The following is a 20,089-nucleotide window of genomic DNA, read 5'->3' on the forward strand; positions in this document are numbered from 1 at the left end:
TATGCTGATGTCAACGTTGTGAACAGAGTGCCCCATCGTGGCGGTAGAGTTATGGTATGGGCAAGCATATGCTACAGACAACGAACAAAATATAATTTTATCGATGGCAATTTGAATGCACAGAGATACCGTGATCCTGAGGCCCATTGTTGTGCCATTCATTTGCCACCATCACCTCATGTTTTAGCATGATAATGCACAGCCCCATGTTGCAAGATCTATACACAATTCCTGGAAGCTGAAAATGTCCCAGTTCTTCCATGGCCTGCATACTCAGACAGATCACCCATTGAGCATGTTCGGGATGCCCTGGATCAATGTGTACGACAGGGTGTTCCAGTTCCTGCCAATATCCAACAACTTCGCACAGCCAATGAAGTGGATTGGGACAACGTTCCACAGGCCACAATCAAAAGCCTGATCAACTCTATGCAAAAGGAGATGTCACGCTGCATGAGGTGAATGGAGGTCACACCAGATACTGACTGGTTTTCTGATCCACGCCCCTATGCTTTTTTTAAAAGTATCTGTGACCAACAGATGCATATCTGTATTCCCAGTCATGTGAAATCCATAGATTTGGGCCTAATTCATTTATTTCAATTGACGGATTTCCTTATATCAACAGTAACTCAGTAAAATCTTTGAAATTGTTACATGTTGCATTTACATTTTTGTTCAGTGTAGATAATACTAAAAGGTCTATTGAACCATGCTATTGTATACCTAACAGGAATGTTTCCAACTCACACTTAATATCAAGTCTCCACCATTACAAATCAAATGTACACCTAACCCTGTGAAACAACATGACACACATGGGAAATCTGCCTCAGATTCTGCTGCATCCTCACAACCTGTTACCTTTACACCACAAACCCCTCCCCCTTCTGACTGTGGTAGGGTAGAGGGGGAGGGGCGATAAAACCTGTAACCAGGCCAGCAGGGAGGTGGTGAAGAATCTAACTGCTGGGTTTAGCGGCAGTTAGCTTTCCCATGTGAAACACCAAGCACCAACATCACACCGTCATATTGCCCCAGCCCACCCAAACCCCTGTGTCACAACACCCTGTCAGACCAACTGAACATGACTAAACATAAATAGTTTGCATTCAGACAAAAATTGGAGAGGGAACATTGCATTTGTGCTAAGGTTGCCTAACCTTACCAACACCAGCTGAGGTAATGGGATGGAAAAGCACATGCACCTGCATACTCACACATGAAACATTAGCACCCAGATGTGTGTGGTCCCCATTCCAATAAATGTAAATAAAATACCTCTATCATTTTCCCCAAAAGTGAGGCCTGCAGCTGAGGATGAAAGCAGTCAGAAAATAAAATAATTGTCAGTGACAATATTCAGGACAAGCCACTTGATAACCTGGTATCTCACCTCTCTTACAGTCTCTACACCAGGGATTATCTAGTAGATTGAGACGCGAGATCATTTTTTCTTGAGCGGATGGTCAGGGGGCCAGAACTTAATTACAAATATTTTGTTGACTGCAAATTGACCGTAAAAAGCCCAAACAGATATAATATTTGACTAAAACATAATCACATTACATTTGTATACAATCACATCTCTCTATTGTGCGTGGGAATCATTTGGAACAGATTATCAAAATCACTTGCAGCTGGTGTCTTTACAGTATTCTGTCCAACAATAAAAAATACAATTACTGTTCAGAAAACTTGGGGGGCCAAATAAAATCACCCGTGGGCCAAATTTGGCCAGGAGGCAAACAGTTGGGGAACCTTGCTCTACACACTGGTGCAGATGCCCATAATAATCAACTCTTACCCTACGAGGTCCGGAGCCTGCTGGTTTTCTGTTCTACATGATAATTAATTGCACCAACCTGGTGTCACAGGTCTAAATCAGTGCATGATTAGAAGGGAACAATGAAAAAAATGCAATGGAACTGCCTTCATGGTCCAGAGTTCAGTTTGAGGGGTCTAGAAGGTCTAATGTCTTCTATTCTAGGAATTGAAGAGCGAGCCGTTTACCAAGAAGTACAAGAATGGACATTGAACACAATGATCAACAATTACTGCATGTTGTCTACCAAGGATATGACTGTACAACAGGAAAACGCCATGATAATCATTACAGACGGTCACAGGAAGAGGCTACAGCCCTAAGGCTAGGATGATGACTAACTCCATGTTCAAGGATGAAAGACAGAAATGGCAAACGAGGTTGAAGGAACTGACGGAAGGAGGTGTGTACTGGCTTTCTCTGACAGTACGTCACTCTATGTTCAGGGAAGGGATGCATTTTAAAACCGTATTGCTCGCACACACCACACACACCTGGTCTAGAGTTCTGTGAATCACCATCTACATTCTCAGAAATTGGTAGGAATCACTTAAGAGCCTATAGCTTAAACCCATTTGAATTCAATCACTTTTTGAAAGCATCCCTTTTTATTTAAACAAAACTTCCTATACATGTTTGCCCACAGAAGAAGTTTATTTTTAGACCTGAATTCAGGATATATCCAGGCTGCATCCGGCCGTGATTGGGAGTCACGTGATTGGGAGTCCCCTGCATCACATCTGGCCGTGATAGTAGTCCGAGTTTGGCCGGGGTAGGCCGTCATTGTAAATAAGAATTTGTTCTTAACTGACTTGCCTAGATAAATAAAAATGTATATATACACACACACACACACACACACACACACACACACACCACACCACACACACACACACACACACACACACACACCACACACACACACCACACACACACACACACACACAACACACAACACACACACACCACACACACACACACACACACACACACAGTGGGGAACAAGTATTTGATACACTGCCGATTTTGCAGGTTTCCTACTTACAAAGCATGTAGAGGTCTGTAATTTTTTATCATAGGTACACTTCAACGGTGAGAGACGGAATCTAAAACAAAAATCCAGAAAATCACATTGTATGATTTTTAAGTAATTCATTTGCATTTTATTGCATGACATAACTATTTGATCACCTACCAACCAGTAAGAAATCCGGCTCTCACAGACCTGTTAGTTTTTCTTTAAGAAGCCCTCCTGTTCTCCACTCATTACCTGTATTAACTGCACCTGTTTGAACTCGTTACCTGTATAAAAGACACCTGTCCACACACTCCATCAAACAGACTCCAACCTCTCCACAATGGCCAAGACCAGAGAAGCTGTGTAAGGACATCAGGGATTAAATTGTAGACCTGCACAAGGCTGGGCTACAGGACAATAGGCAAGCAGCTTGGTGAGAAGGCAACAACTGTTGGCGCAAATATTAGAAAATGGAAGAAGTTCAAGATGACGGTCAATCACCCTCGGTCTGGGGCTCCATGCAAGATCTCACCTCGTGGGGCATCAATGATCATGAGGAAGGTGAGGGATCAGCCCAGAACTACACGGCAGGACCTGGTCAATGACCTGAAGAGAGCTGGGACCACAGTCTCAAAGAAAACCATTAGTAACACACTACGCCGTCATGGATTAAATCCTGCAGCGCACGCAAGGTCCCCGTCTCAAGCCAGCGCATGTCCAGGCCCGTCTGAAGTTTGCCAATGACCATCTGGATGATCCAGAGGAGGAATGGGAGAAGGTCATGTGGTCTGATGAGACAAAATAGAGCTTTTTGGTCTAAACTCCACTCGCCGTGTTTGGAGGAAGAAGGATGAGTACAACCCCAAGAACACCATCCCAACAGTGAAGCATGGAGTGGGAAACATCATTCTTTGGGGATGCTTTTCTGCAAAGGGGACAGGACGACTACACCGTATTGAGGGGAGGATGGATGGGGCCATGTATCGCGAGATCTTGGCCAACAACCTCCTTCCCTCAGTAAGAGCATTGAAGATGGGTCGTGGCTGGGTCTTCCAGCATGACAACGACCCAAAACACACAGCCAGGGCAACTAAGGAGTGACTCCGTAAGAAGCATCTCAAGGTCCTGGAGTGGCCTAGCCAGTCTCCAGACCTGAACCCAATAGAATTTTCGTCTGCCTTTCAGGACCGGAACGAGCCTGTGGTTTTCTGAACATAACGCGCAAACCAAATGGCGGTTTTTGGTTATAAAACTAATCTTTATCGAACAAAAAGAACATTTAATGTGTAACTGGGAGTCTCGTGAGTGCAAACATCCGAAGATTTACAAAGGTAAGCGATTCATTTTATTGCGTTTCTGACTTTCGTGACCAAGCTAATTTGGGGCTAGCTGTTCTTACTGTTTTGTCTAGTGATTGATAAACTCACAAACGCTTGGATTGCTTTCGCTGTAAAGCATATTTTCAAAATCTGACACGATAGGTGGATTAACTACAAGCTAAGCTGTGTTTTGGTATATTTCACTTGTGCTTTCATGATTATAAATATTTTTTGTATTATTTTTGAATTTGGCGCTCTGCAATTCAGCGGTTGTTTACGAAAATGATCCCGCTAAAGGGATCCGTGCGGCAAGAAGTTAACATCGACAGGGCTCTGTGTGTGGAGTAAATGTGGTCTTGAGTTTTTTCCCCTCGGGTTGCACATTTAACATGCTGATAAAGATTAGGTAGAATGGATTTGAGATTCCCTGCATTAAAGTCCCCGCCCACTAGGAGAGCTGCCTCTGGATGAACGTTTTCCTGTTTGCTTATGGCCGTATACAGCTCATTGAGTGCGGTCTTAGTGCCAGCATCAGTCTGTGGTGGTATATCGACGGCTACAAAAAATATAGATGTAAACTCTCTTGGTAAATAGTGTGGTCTAGAGCTTATCATGAGATACTCTACCTCAGGCGAGCAAAACAGAGACTTCCTTAGATTTCGTGCACCAGCTGTTGTTTACAAATATACATAGTCCGCCGCCCCTTGTCTTACCAGAAGCCGCTGTTCTATCCTGCCGAAAAAGCTTAAAACCCGCCAGGTGTATTTTAATCATGTTGTCGTTCAGCCATGACTCGGTGAAACATAAGATATTACAGTTTTAATGTCCTGTTGGTAGGATATACATGCTCGTAGTTCGTCTATTTTATTATCGATTGATTGTACGTTGACTAATAGGACCGATGGTAAAGGTAGATTACCCTCTCGGCGACAGATCCTTACAAGGCACCCGGACCGTCGTCCACGATATCTCCAGCTTTTCCTCCTGTGAATGACGGGGATGAGAGCCCTGTTGGGCTTCCGAAGTAAATCCTTCCTGTCCGACTCATTGAAGAATTCTTCCAGTATGGGGTGAGTAATTGCTGCCCTGATGTCAAGAAGCTCTTTTCGGTCATAAGACACGGTGGCAGAAACATTATGTACAAAATAACTTGCGAAAAAACATGCACAATAGCCCAATTGGTTACAGAATCGTAAAACGGCAGCCATCTCCTTTGGCGCCATTATCATCGCCATTATTATCGCCATTTTTCAAGTCAACATTCTCTGGTGTGTTATTCCCATGTTAGTACATTTATCAGCCAAAACATGACACCCACCCTGTATTCAAGAGCATGTTGTGTCTCAATAACATATGTGTATATAAAAAATAAAATACAAATCGGAGTTTACGCTTTTAGATAATTGATGTTAAAGGTTAAAAAGTAAATTTTCTATTAAAAAACATGTTTTTCAAGAAATTATAAAATAGTTTGACTAACCCTGTTAGTAAGCTTTAAAATGATATCAAACTCAACTGTTGATTTTTTCCAGTGAAGAACACATGGCTGTCTCATGGTATGGTGGGGTATGCAAAATGGGTCAAATTTGAGCACCTTTATCTATTGAATGTTTTGGCATTAAGGTTCAAAAATCCACTTTCTGAGCACCTCTACAATGGTCAAATATGTATGGATGGTTCTGTTCAAATCAATGGAGGTGCTGTCAAAAAGTGATTGAATTGAAATGGATTCACCATATAGGTTGGTAGGTGGAGAAGGAAGTGGGGTGAAACCATTAGGTTATGTCAATGGAGGGAGGGGGCATACTGTATGCATATGTGGTTAAATGTAGATTTGGTGACTATTAGTATATCTATCCATATTTACAAACATGGTCCTGGCCATCTACACTATACAATGAAGTGATGAAAGAGAGGGAGGGGGCTGGGGGTTAAAGGTAACATAAGCTAGTTGTGGGAGGGGCTATGTTAGGAGAGAGACCGGTGCCTCTTGGGAGCTACACTATCTACAGAGATATTTTTGGTAATTATTAAACCTTCAACCATGACATTAGCACTGTCTTACTCTGAGGCGAGCCAAACCAAGCTTTACTGAGCCGGCCTGGTTACACATCCACCACTTTCAGGACGGTTTAGACAATGTGAAAAGAAACTATCTGATCCAACACAGTTTGGTTTCGGTCAACACAATCATGTAAAATGGATAACATAGTGGTTAGTTGTTGGTTGCCAGTGGTTACCTGCAGGCTGGTGGACTGGTCGGAGAAGGGTGAGCTGAAGAAGGTGGTCACGATGCCCATGACTGTCTCGGTCACGTAGCTCTCCAGGACCGTGTCGGCGTGTTTGCGGTCACTCGTGTTGTTGCACACCTGCAGAAGTCACAAGGTCAAGAAGGTGACCACAACTCATTCCTGTTTCACCTGCAGTTGTACTGCAATTATAACATCTACACCATCTGAATACTGAAATGAACGCAGGCCTACGTACAGTATAGTACAGTACAGGAGGATAAACTGTGTTATGCTAATAATTATACTATTGTGCTCCAATGATGCCTTGTAAATTAGTTTAATTGAAACCCTGACCCAAACTCATCAGTCATTCAGACAGAACTATTGTGTAAGTGTTGTCCCTCACCCTGCAGATGTCCACCAGGAAGTTCTCAAAGAGCTTCCACATGTGGTTGCTGGTGTAGATCTCCTTCATCTCCACCTCTGTGTCCACATAGCAGTGGTTCAGGAAGTTGATGTAGGCTATCTTCACCTGGAAGGACAGGATTAAATACCATCATTACACCCTGTCTATGCCCCTAGGAGTTGTTTTACAATGATGAAGAATCTTGATTGTAGCTTTGGCCTGGGCTGGAGTACAGTGGCATGATGTTAGTTGACATGGTTATACTGGGTTTGTTCCCATAGAGTGAGGCTCAAAACTGTCTAACACAGAGAAGATGACAGCTAGTGGACAATTAGTTGTCCACAAGAGTGAAACGGGGACGAGGGCATACAGGCCTTTGTGGGGACGGTTAGTTGATAATTGGTACTGTTGGCTTGTGATGTCTTGGGGACCCATAGCCCCCTGCTATAGACCTTCAAGTCTAACCCTAATCCCCACCCTTCTCTCTCTGCATCTTCCATCCTGCATCTCCTCAGCTCACCTCAGGGATACAGTCCTCGTGGGTGACCACCCTCACTATGTCGTCCAGAGGCAGCAGAGAGTTACATTTGATCTCAGTGTAGACGTTCTTTCCCTCAGTGCAGACAGCCAGCAGCTCTACCAGGTGAATGTGGTACATCAGAGGACTGTTCTGATCCATACGGTCCCGCTCCGACCGCATCATCGTCACCAGGGTCTGGAAGGACGCACGGTCATTGTAGAACACCAGCACATCCTCGCCAGCGTTCACCAACTATGGAGGAGAGAGGGACAGAAAATAAATAAAAATATAGAGTCAATGGAGGGTACAGGGTAGGTTGAAAAGGGATGGTCAAATATGTCCGAATAGGATTAGTTGGTGATCGACTTGAGTTGCATATGATTTGATATTAAGGTATTAAGTTGTAGAAATAGACAACTCTTTTAGAATGACAAATTAACTGTCTTGAAAAGAGTAAACTAGAATGAAACGTTGACAAATACACATGCTGAGGTTATTACTGAAAAAAGACCTCAGCCATGACGATGTCTTGACACTTCTTAATGAACTTGCTCTCGGCCTTGACGATGGTCTGCAGGAACTTGAGGTAATGGACGTTGCGGCCGTGCGTCTCGATGCAGTGGACAAAGTGCTGCACCACTCGCTCATTGATCTCACTGCACAGCTGGAAGTTATTCATGAAGATATGCTGCATGGTGACTGCCTCGAGGATCTGTAAGGGGGGAAGAGAGAGAAGAGGGGGAGGGAGAGAGAGAAAGAGTAGAAGAGATGGTTAGAGTAAGACAGTGTTAATGTCATGGTAAGAGTAAGAACAGTGGTGAGGTCATGGTGGGTCAGTGTAGTCTGTCTCACCCCAGGGTTGAGGAACAGGTTGATGTGTTTGTGGAGCAGGGCCTGGTTCTGCTGGTTCCCTGCACAGAAGTTCTGCAGGAATTGGTGGGCCAGCTTCATGATCTCCTGCATACGCACATCCTCCCCCTGGAGACAACACAGAGGATGAAAGGATGGAGAGCACACAAACACACCTCTACAAACACACCCACATAAACAAACACAGTACCTTCTCATAGGGGATCTGCAGTAACTCCAGCACCACGGTGTGAGCCCCCATGTTCCTGAGGAGTCTCTGCTGCTGCTTCTTACTCTTCCTGCCGGACAGACTCTCCTGAACACACAGCCTACTGAGACGCAGCAGAATCTACACACACACACACACACACACACACACACACACACACACACACACACACACACACACACACACACACACACACACGTAGACAGAGCTTCACGATGTTAACCATAGCTCTATCTCTATCATACCTATATGATAATACAGTATAATGAAAAGTTAAAAAGACTGTTTAGACTTCACCTCCTTCACCACTCTGTAGTTGTAGCTGCTGGTGCTCTCTGGTTTCTTTGGTTTGTCTGAGCCACTTGAGTTGGAGTCACCCTAAAGAATAAGACCATTAGCCAATGCATCTCTCCCAAAAGATAGCTAGCAGGCTAACACCAACGCTCTATTGCCATAGTTTAACACATAGAGCTAAGCACTAGGTGGCTAACTCCTTTTCTGTGGATGCCTACTACCGTACATTCTTAGACTACTACCGTACCTTCTTGGACTACTACCGTACTTTCTTGGACTACTACCGTACCGTCTTGGACTACTACCGTACCTTCTTGGACTACTACCGTACCTTCTTGGACTACTACCGTACCTTCTTGGACTACTACCATACCTTCTTGGACTACTACCGTACCTTCTTGGACTACTACCGTACCTTCTTGGACTACTACCGTACCTTCTTGGACTACTACCGTACCGCATGTTGGAGCTCAAAGCATAATATTTTCACTGTACCCTGCAACCCTGTACATGTGCCTATCAAACACTCTGAATCTGAATATACTACTGTACCTTCTCAGGCTACTACCGTACCTTTTTGTGTTGAGACTCGGCAGAGTGTTCCCCAGTGTCCATGCCCTCGTCTGGCCCCAGTCTCTTGTAGACCCACAGCTCAGACTTCTCCACAATGGAGCGTAGCTGGTCCAGGTCTGACTTGATCTGTTTGTAGTTTTCCACATCCTGACTGGTCACCAGCAACTGGACCTGGAGGCATGGGCAACACACCAGTAGGACACCAGTATGGAGGATACCAGATGTGGGATGGTTGCATGGTGTTTATGATTAGAGATGAACAAGAGTTTTACCTGGTCATGTGACTGGACTAGGATCAACTCTGGGCCCTAGTTGGAGTGTATATCTACAGGTTTTCCTGGTCAGGTCATGGAGTCATTTACTGGTCAAGCATGACTAAAGCCCTACCGTGTACTTATAGTCTGTTAGGATAATTGGAATTACTCTAAGAATATTAGGTAAGTGAGTAATGGGGTCATTGGTAGGCTACACAGTGTAATGGTATGACTATTCTGTATGTATGACAGTATGACTAATAGGACTACATTTAACATTTTAGTCATTTAGCAGACATTCGTATTCAGAAAAACATACAATAAGTGCATAATAATATGTCCAAATAAGCAGAGGTGTGGACTCGAGTCACATGACTTGGACTCGAGTCAGACTTGAGTCACAAATATGATGACTTGCAACTCGACTTTGACTTTAACACCAATGACTCGTGACTTGACTTGGACTTGAGCCTTTTGACTTGAACTGACTTGATACCTTCCCTAAGCCCAAATATTAAAAATGCTATTAAAAAAAAGTGTGCAGCGCATCAACTCTTCATTTAACAGATTACAGTTTGAATTGGACAGCAGCCAATCAAATTGTGGCAGCTGAGAAAAAGTTGTGTGTGGCAGTGCAGAGGAATGTCGGCAGGTGAATTCAGATGGAGCCCTTGGAAAGATGATACCCCAAATTATTATTTTCGGAAATAAAGACTACGCTGTAGTCAACAAAAAACGGATTGCAACTTGCAAAACATGCGGTAAGAAAATTACAGATGGAGGCGCAACAACTTCCAACTTTGTTCGACATTTGTAGCTGCACAAAGAACGGTAAGTCGTGGCTAATATAGCCAACAGCTATATATTTTATTACTTACTGGTGTATCATGTAGGCTAACGTAACGTTAAATCAATGAGCCTCCACACAGTCAGTCAGTGCGGGAACGTGATCATTGCACCCAAGATTGAGCTACAACTGGCTAGGCAGTTGGTAGCCTAAATCCTGCCTGATGTTACTGCTGTTCCTGAAACCATTGACATACGTTAGCCTACTGTAACCACACAGAGAGAGAGTGTGTGTGTGTGTGTGTTAAGGTTGGGCGATTGTGTACAAGCCTACATTGCACGATTGCGCCGGGGCGGGTCTTTCTTATGGCTACCCATGTATTTCCATGGACATATAAAGTTTATTTGGAAAGTAATAAATATATATATTTTTTAAAAGCATTCATGATTTGCGTAAATGTATTATACAAACTATTACTCTTGTTAAAAATATGAAATGGTATTACATTTGGTGAAGAGCACATTATGACTTGTTAAGGACTCGAAACTCAAAGTTTAGGACTTGAGACTTGACTTAAGACTTGTTGGTCTTGACTTGGGACTTGAGTGCTAAGACTTGAGACTTACTTGTGACTTGTAAAACAATGACTGTGTCCCACCTCTGCAAATTAGTATAGCTAATGGGTATGCTTTTGTGATGCATGAATCAGCTCAAAACCCTGGTCTTTCTGTTTATACAATCTACTCATGCATTTAGAATTGGCTACTTTAAATGAGATGTGGGTCATCATTTCTATTATATTACATTAGGCGGGTGAAGGTCAGTACATTTTTTACTGCAGGTCAGATGCGGATCAAAAAGATCCCTGGCCTATGCATCATTAGTATATACAGTATACTAGTTGTATGGTGGGTGGGTAGCAGTATAGTACCTGTTTGAAGGCCTGTAGAACCTCCTGTCTCTGGCTGAAGTGTCTGAAGAGCAGGTGGAGGGCTCGGGATACCAGGGGAGGGTAGTCATGCATGGTCAGGTGGAGGAGGACCCTCAGGAAGGTCCTACCACCATCGTCATCTAGATCCAACGGGGTGTTCTCCTCACTGGGTGTGGGCACACAAGCACACATATTTGAACACATTCACAAACACACACCACAAACTGAATTGGCCATGCCAAGTATGAAAAATGAACTGAAATGAGCCAGACTAATTGTTGCAGGTTTAGCGTATCACAACAGTTACCTTCCACCAAATATCCCCTCTGCCTGCTCCTCTATGTTCTCAAAGTCCAGAGCTCCTGAGAAAACAATTCAGTGACCTTAGAAACACACAAAGAGGTGTCATGCCAAGTGATGGCTGCCATAAGATGAATTCTTCTCCCACCTGGCATGTTGTTTGGTCCCTCATGGGTTCCTGCTATAGACAGATCTGACTGGGAGTTGCTCTCATCAAACTCCCTCTTAAAGATACACAGCAAACAGGAGATCCGGTAGTCCAGACGCACATTCAGAATGAACTGCAGAGAGACGGGAGGAACATGACACATACTAAATGAGTAAGACTATTGTATAGTAGAGGGATTATATTAGGATAAGCAATGGGGGATATGGATGAGTGGTTGGGGATAAGGAGGGTAACCAAGTTCGGGGGAAGGACATTTGCAAAGGAGTGTATACAGTATGTCCACTGCATGTATGCATCGATAGTGATGTGTGTGTGTGTGTGTGTGTGTGTGTGTGTGTGTGTGTGTGTGTGTGTGTGTGTGTCTCTCTACCTGTAGTATCTCTATGATCTTGAGCTTGGTGTCCATGACAAGGATGTCCTGTTTTTCCGGCTCTGTTTGGGTCTTGACCTGGTCCCCGTTGGGGGGGTTGATGGGGTTGGTGGGCAGGAAACCCCCTCCTCTCAGGACCACCTGGGTCATCAGCTCCCCCACTCCGTGGATGGAGCGCATCACGTTACTGCCTGGAAACGCACGCAGGCACACATGATTGGGCCATCAATCATGTATTAGAGAGCACAATTGTTCGGTCCTTTGTTGGACATGGGGTGAATAATGCTCAAGCTCAGGGTTGCAAAATCCCAGAATCTCTGAGAAAAACCTGGGAACTTTAGGAATGTTTCTGGAAATTTGCAACTCTATTCAAGCCCCACTGATGTTTGATCTTTCACCCCTCTGGGGGGCAGTGTGTTACTGTGCCCTACCTTTAGTCTCGTCTCCCTTCTCCAGCTTGTTGATGGGGAAGATGGTGCTGACGTGGACACAGTCCAGGATAGCTAGTAGGATCTTGGTCAGCCTCAGCAGGTCACTGAAGTTGTAGAAGCCAAAGTAGATGAGGTTCCTGGATAGATTCACTACCTGGGAACAGACCGAACGAAATGGGAAGAGAGAACAAAGCTAGTGCAAATCCATGTCCTACTGAGACTCATTCTGCTATGACCAATAGGGGTTGAGTCTCTAGATGGACTGACCAATTACCTCGAAGGTTAGTTTGTTCTTCTCCTTGTCGGCGAATGGGAAGCTCTGACACACCACGTCTCTTAGGTAGTTCTCAACAAACTCCATGGTCAGGGCAAAACGCTCCTTGATCTCATCCTTGGATGTGCCGTCGTTGTCATAGCTGGTAGCAAGGGATACAGGTAGGGGACAGGTGACAACTTATGACTCTAACTCTTACCATGTTAATGCTACTCTCACACTACACAAGACTGATAAGGCTATGACATTGTATTCACTCCTTCACTCCACTTACTCCCTTCCTGATGGCCATTGGACATGATAGTCATTCCTTTCCTCAACCCTGATAGGCCATTGTCCCAGCTACTAAATCCTTTCCCCAACACTGATAGGCCGTCGGCCCTGCCACTCACTCGTCAATGGCGATCTCGGAGGGGATCTCAGACCAGAGGCGGGCATACTTTACAGGCGTGACCTGTTCCTGGGGGTCGCGGTCCACATGCATGTGCAGCATCATGCGGCAGAAGGAAGCACGCAGGTCGTAAGGTAGGTCCTCATCAGACATGCAGCGCAGGATCAAGTCCACATCCAGCTGGCCAGAGATCTTATTGATGGCCAAGTACTGACGATCCAGACACATCCGCGCAAACAGGTTCAGCTGGTACCTGGGAGAGAAAGGCGTAGGGACAGGGGCAACATTGCGTAGATATTTAGAGACACAGAGGCAAGGAGGGAGACAACAAACAGAAAGGTTAATGGTGCATACTGGTTCTATACTTCCTGGTACTTTAATAATCAATTCATATCATTAGTTTCAGAATAAAAGTGGACTATGAATGATTTCATTTATATTGGACCTTTTCCAAGTACTCATAGGAACTTCTAAGGGGAGAGGGAGTGGGTACTTACCTCATCCACTCCCAATGTGCAGGATCCCATTTCCAAAAGCAAGGATGAAACCAGCATATACACACACTAGCATCTCGACCAACACAGAAGTTATTGACCGTCTACAGTCACAGACAGTAAAGAGGAGAAAAGGCCTGGTGTTGTTTCTGACCTGTAGTAGCTGACCACCTCTTGGTCCTCCTTGGCGCCCTCCTTGGCATCCTGGGCAAGTTCTCTGATGCTCTTACTTCTGATCTCCTTACTGCTGTCCTTCCAGAACAGCCACACCTCCTCCTCGTCCTCCTCAGACTCCACTGAGTTCTCTCCGATGGACGCTCCCTCGATCTCAAACCTTGACAGCACCAATCTGGGGAGGGGAGAAGTTTTCCCTATAAGAACAGATCTAGGATCAGATTACCCTATCAGCAATAATTATCAGGGGGGAAACAACATCTGGTCAGCAGTCCAAACACTTAAAAGACACACCCTATCCCCTCTGATGACGTATCATGAAGTGTGACGAGTATACACTTGCAGGGCAAGGGAGTAAGGAATGAATTTTGTAAATGTACCACCCTTACACGGTGATTGTGTTTTCAGCCACTGGTAGCTTGTGGGTGCTTTATATGCGCTACAGTCAATTATGATTGCATGTCCACTTATATTAACTATAGAATTATTAATATACGCCTACTGTATGATAGCTAGCAAATTAATTAGCTAACTGACGTTAGCCTGCCTAGCTGGAACTTCTGAAGAAGGAAAATGTTTTATTTCTACAATTTCCAAAAGCTAACCAAACAAAAACATAATTACCTTAACAATAGGTGTTTGTGCCGTCGTGTGCATTAGTAGCACAATTTCTAACCTTTTTACTTACACTTGTATGTTGACTTCTCCATTGATGTTGTTAAGTGTGGCTGACTTTTCTTAGCGGATGTACAATTGTACATCGTACAGTTTCAGGCCCCGGAGTGAACATAATTGTACACTCGCAAAGCTGACTAAAAACGAGGGCTGAGGGGCTTACGTTACAAACTTCCCTTGCTTGGCTAATCATTTGGACCACCTACCAAGATGGTGACGGGGATTCCCCCAAAGGCATAAGGCGAGGGTAAGTGAACTAGGGTGTCGTTTATGAATTTGAAACGCAGCCCTGATTTCAAAACTTAGACAGCACCAGTCTGGGGAGGAGAGGAACAGTGCTAGGCCCTCTAGCCACAGATCTAGGTTCAGATTACCCAATCACCCATCACAACCATGACTATTCAGGGAGTGGAAACAGTATGATCTCAAACCTGGACAGCACCAGTCTTGTACCAGCCCTGCTCGGAAACACTGGTAAAGTAAATGTGGTCTAAATTGAAGACCAAACGCGGATTAGCTGAATCAGGTGTGTTGGAGCTGGGCAAGAACAAAAGCCTGCACACACAGCCAGTTGACCATCCTTGAGGTACATACAAACATGTTGGCGTGACGATACACACTACTAACACATTTAGGGGAAAGGGAGGATACCTAGTCAGTTGCAGAACTGAATGCATTCAATCGAAATGTGTCTTCCTTATTTAACTCAACCACTCTGAATCAGAGAGGTGCGGGGGGCTGCCTTAATCCACGTCATCGGCCTCATATAGCTCGGGAATACACTTTGGTTGAACCAAAAAGCTTCACATGGAGTTCTGAGAGTAAACCTGCCTCTTCATTTGTGTAGCACTGAGAACAGAACACATAGGTACAAATGAATGCAAGCCTTGCACTTTCAAGCCATGGCACACATGGAGATATTAAGTGCTTTGCAGTCGGCAAGCATTGTTTTGTCTGAAAGAACAGACGTTTACTGAATGGCTACATGTTGTTCTCTACTACAGTGCCTTCAGAAAGTATTCATGCCCCTTGACTTATTCCACATTGTGCTGAGTTATACAGCTCAAATTCAAAATTGATTAAAAAAAAATAAGCATCTACACACAATACCCTATAATGACAGGGTGAAAACATGCTTTTAGAAATTATTGAAAATGTATTGAAAATGAAATAGAGAAATATCTAATTAATAAAAGTTCAATACTTCGTAGAGCCACATTTGGCATCTTTCTGAGTTAGTCTCTAAGAGCTTTCCATACCTGGATTGTGCAACATTTTCCCATTATTCTTTTCAAAATTCTTCAAGCTCTATCAAATTGGTTGTTGATCATTGCTAGACAACCATTTTCAGGTCTTGACATAGATTTTCAAGCAGATTGAAGTCAAAACTTTAATTCTGCCAGTCAGGAACATTCACCATCTTCTTGGTAAGCAACTCCAGGATAGATTTGGCCCTGTGTTGTAGGTTATTGTCCTGCTGAAAGGTGAATTCCTCTCCCAGTTTCTGGTGGAAAGCAGACTAAACCAGATTATCCTCTAGGATTTTGTCTGTGCTTAGCTCCCTTCAGTTTATTTTTTATCCTGAAAATCTCCCCAGTCCTTAACGATTACAAGCATACCCACAGGATGATGTAGCCACCACTATGACTGAAAATATGGAGTGGTACTCAGTAATGTGCTGTATTGGATTTGCCCCAAACATAACACTTTGTATTCAGGAGAAAAAGTTAATTGCTTTACCAATTTTTTTGTTGCAATATTTCTTTAGCACCTTGTTGTAAACAGGAATCATGTTTTAGAATATGTTTTATTCTATTCAGGTTCCTTATTTTCACTCTGTCAATTAGGATAGTAATGTGGAGTAACTACAATGTTGATCCATCCTCACTTTTCTCCTATCACAGCCAATAAACTCTGTAATTGTTTTAAAGTCACCACTGGCCTCATGGTGAAATCCCTGAGTGGTTTCCTTCCTCTCCGGCAACTGAGTTAGGAAGGACTGGGTGTATTCATCTTTGTAGTGACTGGGTCTATTGATAGACCATCCAAGGTGTAATTAATAACTTCACCATGCTCAAAGGGATATTCAGTGTCTGCTTTTTTTCTTTTTACCCATCTACCAATAGGTGCCCTTCTTTGTGAGCATTGGAAACCCTCCCTGGTCTTTGTGGTTGAATTTCACTGCTCAACTGAGGGACATTACAGATAATTGTGTGTGGGGTACAGAGATGAGGTAGTCATTCAAAAATCATGTGAGTCAATATAATTTGTTATGTGACTTGTTAAGCAAATTTTTACTCTTGAACTTATTTAGGCTTGCCATAATAAAGGGGTTGAATACTTATTGACTCAAGACATTTCAGCTGTACATTTAATTCATTTTAAATTCAGGCTGTAACATCAAAATGTGCCTTTTCTGAAGGCACTGTGTATTGCTAAATGACCATACCATATATTATTATTATTAACCATAAACCTGGTTGTGTGTGCAGGCTGGACCATCCTGTGCTGCATGATGGTAATGTGGAATAAGTCAAGGGGTGTGAATACTTTCTGAAGGCACTGTAGATAGGCATGTCCATTAGGACAACCATGAGGACTCATTGTTCTGTAGAGCTCAAGGTCATCGTGTGGGTGCTCCAGGAGTAAACACCTCCATCATATTGTCACCTTGAGCAACTTGATCTGTACGACTGAAAGAGATCCAACTGAACACACTTCACTAAAGAGAGTAGTACTGCACTGAATATCGAGCTCTTTTTCTACCATACTAGAACAACCTGTGATAGACTATAGACCAACAACCACCGGATATTGTTAACTGTTTAGAAAATATGTTTCTATAAAGGTATTGATTGATTCTTCAAAGGAAAAGAGGAGAGGAATGGAGATGCGAGGAGGCATACTTAGTCTCTATGAGGATGTCTCCGTTGGTGGGGTCCAGGACTGCGTTACAGATGAGCTCCTGGGTTACAGGGATAGACTTGTTCATAGACACACACAAGTCAGACAGGTAGTCCAGGAACCTGGAAGACACACACAGATCATTCAATGGACAATGACGTTCACATGTACACAAAAACAAACACATGTTTCTATAGACCTATGATCAGTCTCCAATAACAATTTCCCCAAAAGCTTAACTTGACCACAATTAAATGACAGAGGAAAACATACCATCTGACCTTAAGCAGCTTAAAATACACTCCACAGTGTTTTACTCCCTTGATGTCTTCAATTCAATTACATAGAACACATTAAAATATCTGCCTATAAAGAGCATACAGACCGATATCAAGACATGCAAATTAACACATTAAAATCTGTACCAAAAACATGTACTGCACACACAAACATGTGAGCATGCACAGTGATCACATACAATACCGGTCAAAAGGGTTTCTTTATTTCTACACTCTTGGCATTCCTCTCAACCAGCTTCACCTGGAATGTTTTTCTAACAGTCTTGAAGGAGTTCCCACATATGCTGAGCACTTATTGACTGCTTTTCCTTCACTCTGCAAGAGTCCAACTCATCCCAAACCACCTCAATTGGGTTGAGGTCGGGTGATTGTGAAGGCCAGGTCATCTGATGTAACACTCTCCTTCTTCAAATCAAATTTTATTTGTCACATACACATGGTTAGCAGATGTTAATGCGAGTGTAGCGAAATGCTTGTGCTTCTAGTTCCGACCATGCAGTAATATCTAACAAGTAATCTAACCTAACAATTTCACAACAACTACCTTATACACCCAAGTGTAAAGGAATGAACAAGAATATGTACATAAAAATATATGAATGAGTGATGGCCGAACGGCATAGGCAAGATGCAGTAGATGGTATAGAGTACAGTATATGCACATATGAGATGAGTAATGTAGGGTTGTAACATTCTACGACTGCTAAAAAATAAGGGAACACTTACAACACAATGTAACTCCAAGTCAATCACACTTCTGTGAAATCAACACATGATGCACATTTGTGGCTGCTGGAGGTCATTTTGCAGGGCTCTGGCAGTGCTCCTCCTTGCACAAAGGCGGAGGTAGCGGTCCTGCTGCTGGGTTGTTGCCCTCCTACGGCCTCCTCCACGTCTCCTGATGTACTGCCTGTCTCCTGGTAGCGCCTCCATGCTCTGGACACTACGCTGACAGACACAAGCAAACTTTCTTGCACAGCTCGCATTGATGTGCCATCCTGGATGAGCTGCACTACCTGAGCCACTTGTGTGGGTTGTAGACTCCGTCTCATGCTACCACTAGAGTGAAAGCATTCAAAAGTGACCAAAACATCAGCCAGGAAGCATGGAACTGAGAAGTGGTCTGTGGTCACCACCTGCAGAACCACTCCTTTATTGGGGGTGTCTTGCTAATTGCCTATAATTTCCACCTTTTGTCTATTCCATTTGCACAACAGCATGTGAAATTTATTGTCAATCAGTGTTGTTCCTAAGTGGACAGTTTGATTTCACAGAAGTGTGATTGACTTGGAGTTACATTGTTGTTGTTTAAGTGTTCCCTTTATTTTTTTGAGCAGTGTATAAAGTGGCATTGTTTAAAGTGGCTAATGATACATTTATTACATCAAGATGGCAGAATGCAGTAGATGGTATAGAGTACAGTATATACATATGAGATGAGTAATGTAGGGTATGTAAACATTACATAAAGTGGCTTTGTTTAAAGTGGCTAGTGATACATTTATTACATACATTTTGCCATTATTAAAGTGGCTGGAGTTAAGTCAGTATGTTTGCAGCAGCCACTCAATGTTAGTGTGGCTGTTTAACAGTCTGATGGCCTTGAGATAGAAGCTGTTTTTTCAGTCTTTGGTCCCCACTTTGATGCACCTGTACTGACCTTGCCTTCTGGATGATAGCGGGGTGAACAGGCAGTGGCTCAGGTGGTTGTTGTCTTTGATGATCTTTTTTGGCCTTCCTGTGACATCGGGTGGTGTAGGTGTCCTGGAGGGCAGGTAGTTTGCCCCGTGATGCGTTGTGCAGACCTCACTACCCTCTGGAGAGCCTTACGGTTGTGGGCGGAGCAGTTGCCGTACCAGGCGGTGATACAGCCCAACAAGAATGCTCTCGAATGTGCATCTGTAAAAGTTTGTGAGTGTTTTTTGTGACAAGCAGACATTGGTGTGAGGTTATTTTCCTTGACACCACACTCGCGAGGGCCTCACCTCCTCCCTGTAGGCCGTCTCGTTGTTGTTGGTAATCAAAGCCTACCTGTCGTCTGCAAACTTGATGATTGAGTTGGAGGCGTGCATGGCCACGCAGTCATGGGTGAACAGGGAGTACAGGAGAGGGCTGAGAAGAAACCCTTGTGGGGCCCCAGTGTTGAAGATCAGCGGGGTGGAGATGTTGTTACCCTACCCTCACCACCTGGGGGCGGCCCGTCAGGAAGTCCAGGACCCAGTTGCACAGGGCGGGGTCGAGACCCAGGGTCTCAAGCTTAATTACGAGTTTGGAGGGTACTATGGTGTTAAATGCTGAGCTGTAGTCGATGAACAGCATTTTTACATAGGTATTCCTCTTGTCCAGATGGGTTAGGGCAGTGTGCAGTGTGA

General features: G+C 43.8%; 1 protein-coding gene across 4 annotated transcripts in view; it reads right to left on the minus strand.

Moving 5' to 3' along the window:
- LOC111970151 (inositol 1,4,5-trisphosphate-gated calcium channel ITPR1) overlaps positions 1–20,089 on the minus strand; it is a 162,948-nt gene that overhangs the window by 90,034 nt on the left and 52,825 nt on the right. For all 4 annotated transcript variants that reach the window (XM_023996693.2, XM_023996692.2, XM_023996691.2 and 1 more), the window contains exons 18-34: positions 17,421–17,540; positions 13,820–14,014; positions 13,173–13,424; positions 12,781–12,922; positions 12,507–12,660; positions 12,076–12,266; positions 11,685–11,817; positions 11,544–11,598; positions 11,237–11,402; positions 9,265–9,435; positions 8,695–8,775; positions 8,380–8,517; positions 8,172–8,297; positions 7,831–8,031; positions 7,320–7,571; positions 6,800–6,925; positions 6,403–6,531 (exon numbers count right to left, since the gene is read on the minus strand). In XM_023996693.2, the coding sequence (XP_023852461.1) occupies positions 6,403–6,531; positions 6,800–6,925; positions 7,320–7,571; positions 7,831–8,031; positions 8,172–8,297; positions 8,380–8,517; positions 8,695–8,775; positions 9,265–9,435; positions 11,237–11,402; positions 11,544–11,598; positions 11,685–11,817; positions 12,076–12,266; positions 12,507–12,660; positions 12,781–12,922; positions 13,173–13,424; positions 13,820–14,014; positions 17,421–17,540 (2,632 nt within the window). The remainder of the gene's footprint in view (positions 1–6,402; positions 6,532–6,799; positions 6,926–7,319; positions 7,572–7,830; positions 8,032–8,171; positions 8,298–8,379; positions 8,518–8,694; positions 8,776–9,264; positions 9,436–11,236; positions 11,403–11,543; positions 11,599–11,684; positions 11,818–12,075; positions 12,267–12,506; positions 12,661–12,780; positions 12,923–13,172; positions 13,425–13,819; positions 14,015–17,420; positions 17,541–20,089) is intronic.

The sequence above is a fragment of the Salvelinus sp. IW2-2015 genome, linkage group LG11 (genome assembly GCF_002910315.2).
Source record: "Salvelinus sp. IW2-2015 linkage group LG11, ASM291031v2, whole genome shotgun sequence".
Classification (NCBI taxonomy): Eukaryota; Metazoa; Chordata; class Actinopteri; order Salmoniformes; family Salmonidae; genus Salvelinus; species Salvelinus sp. IW2-2015.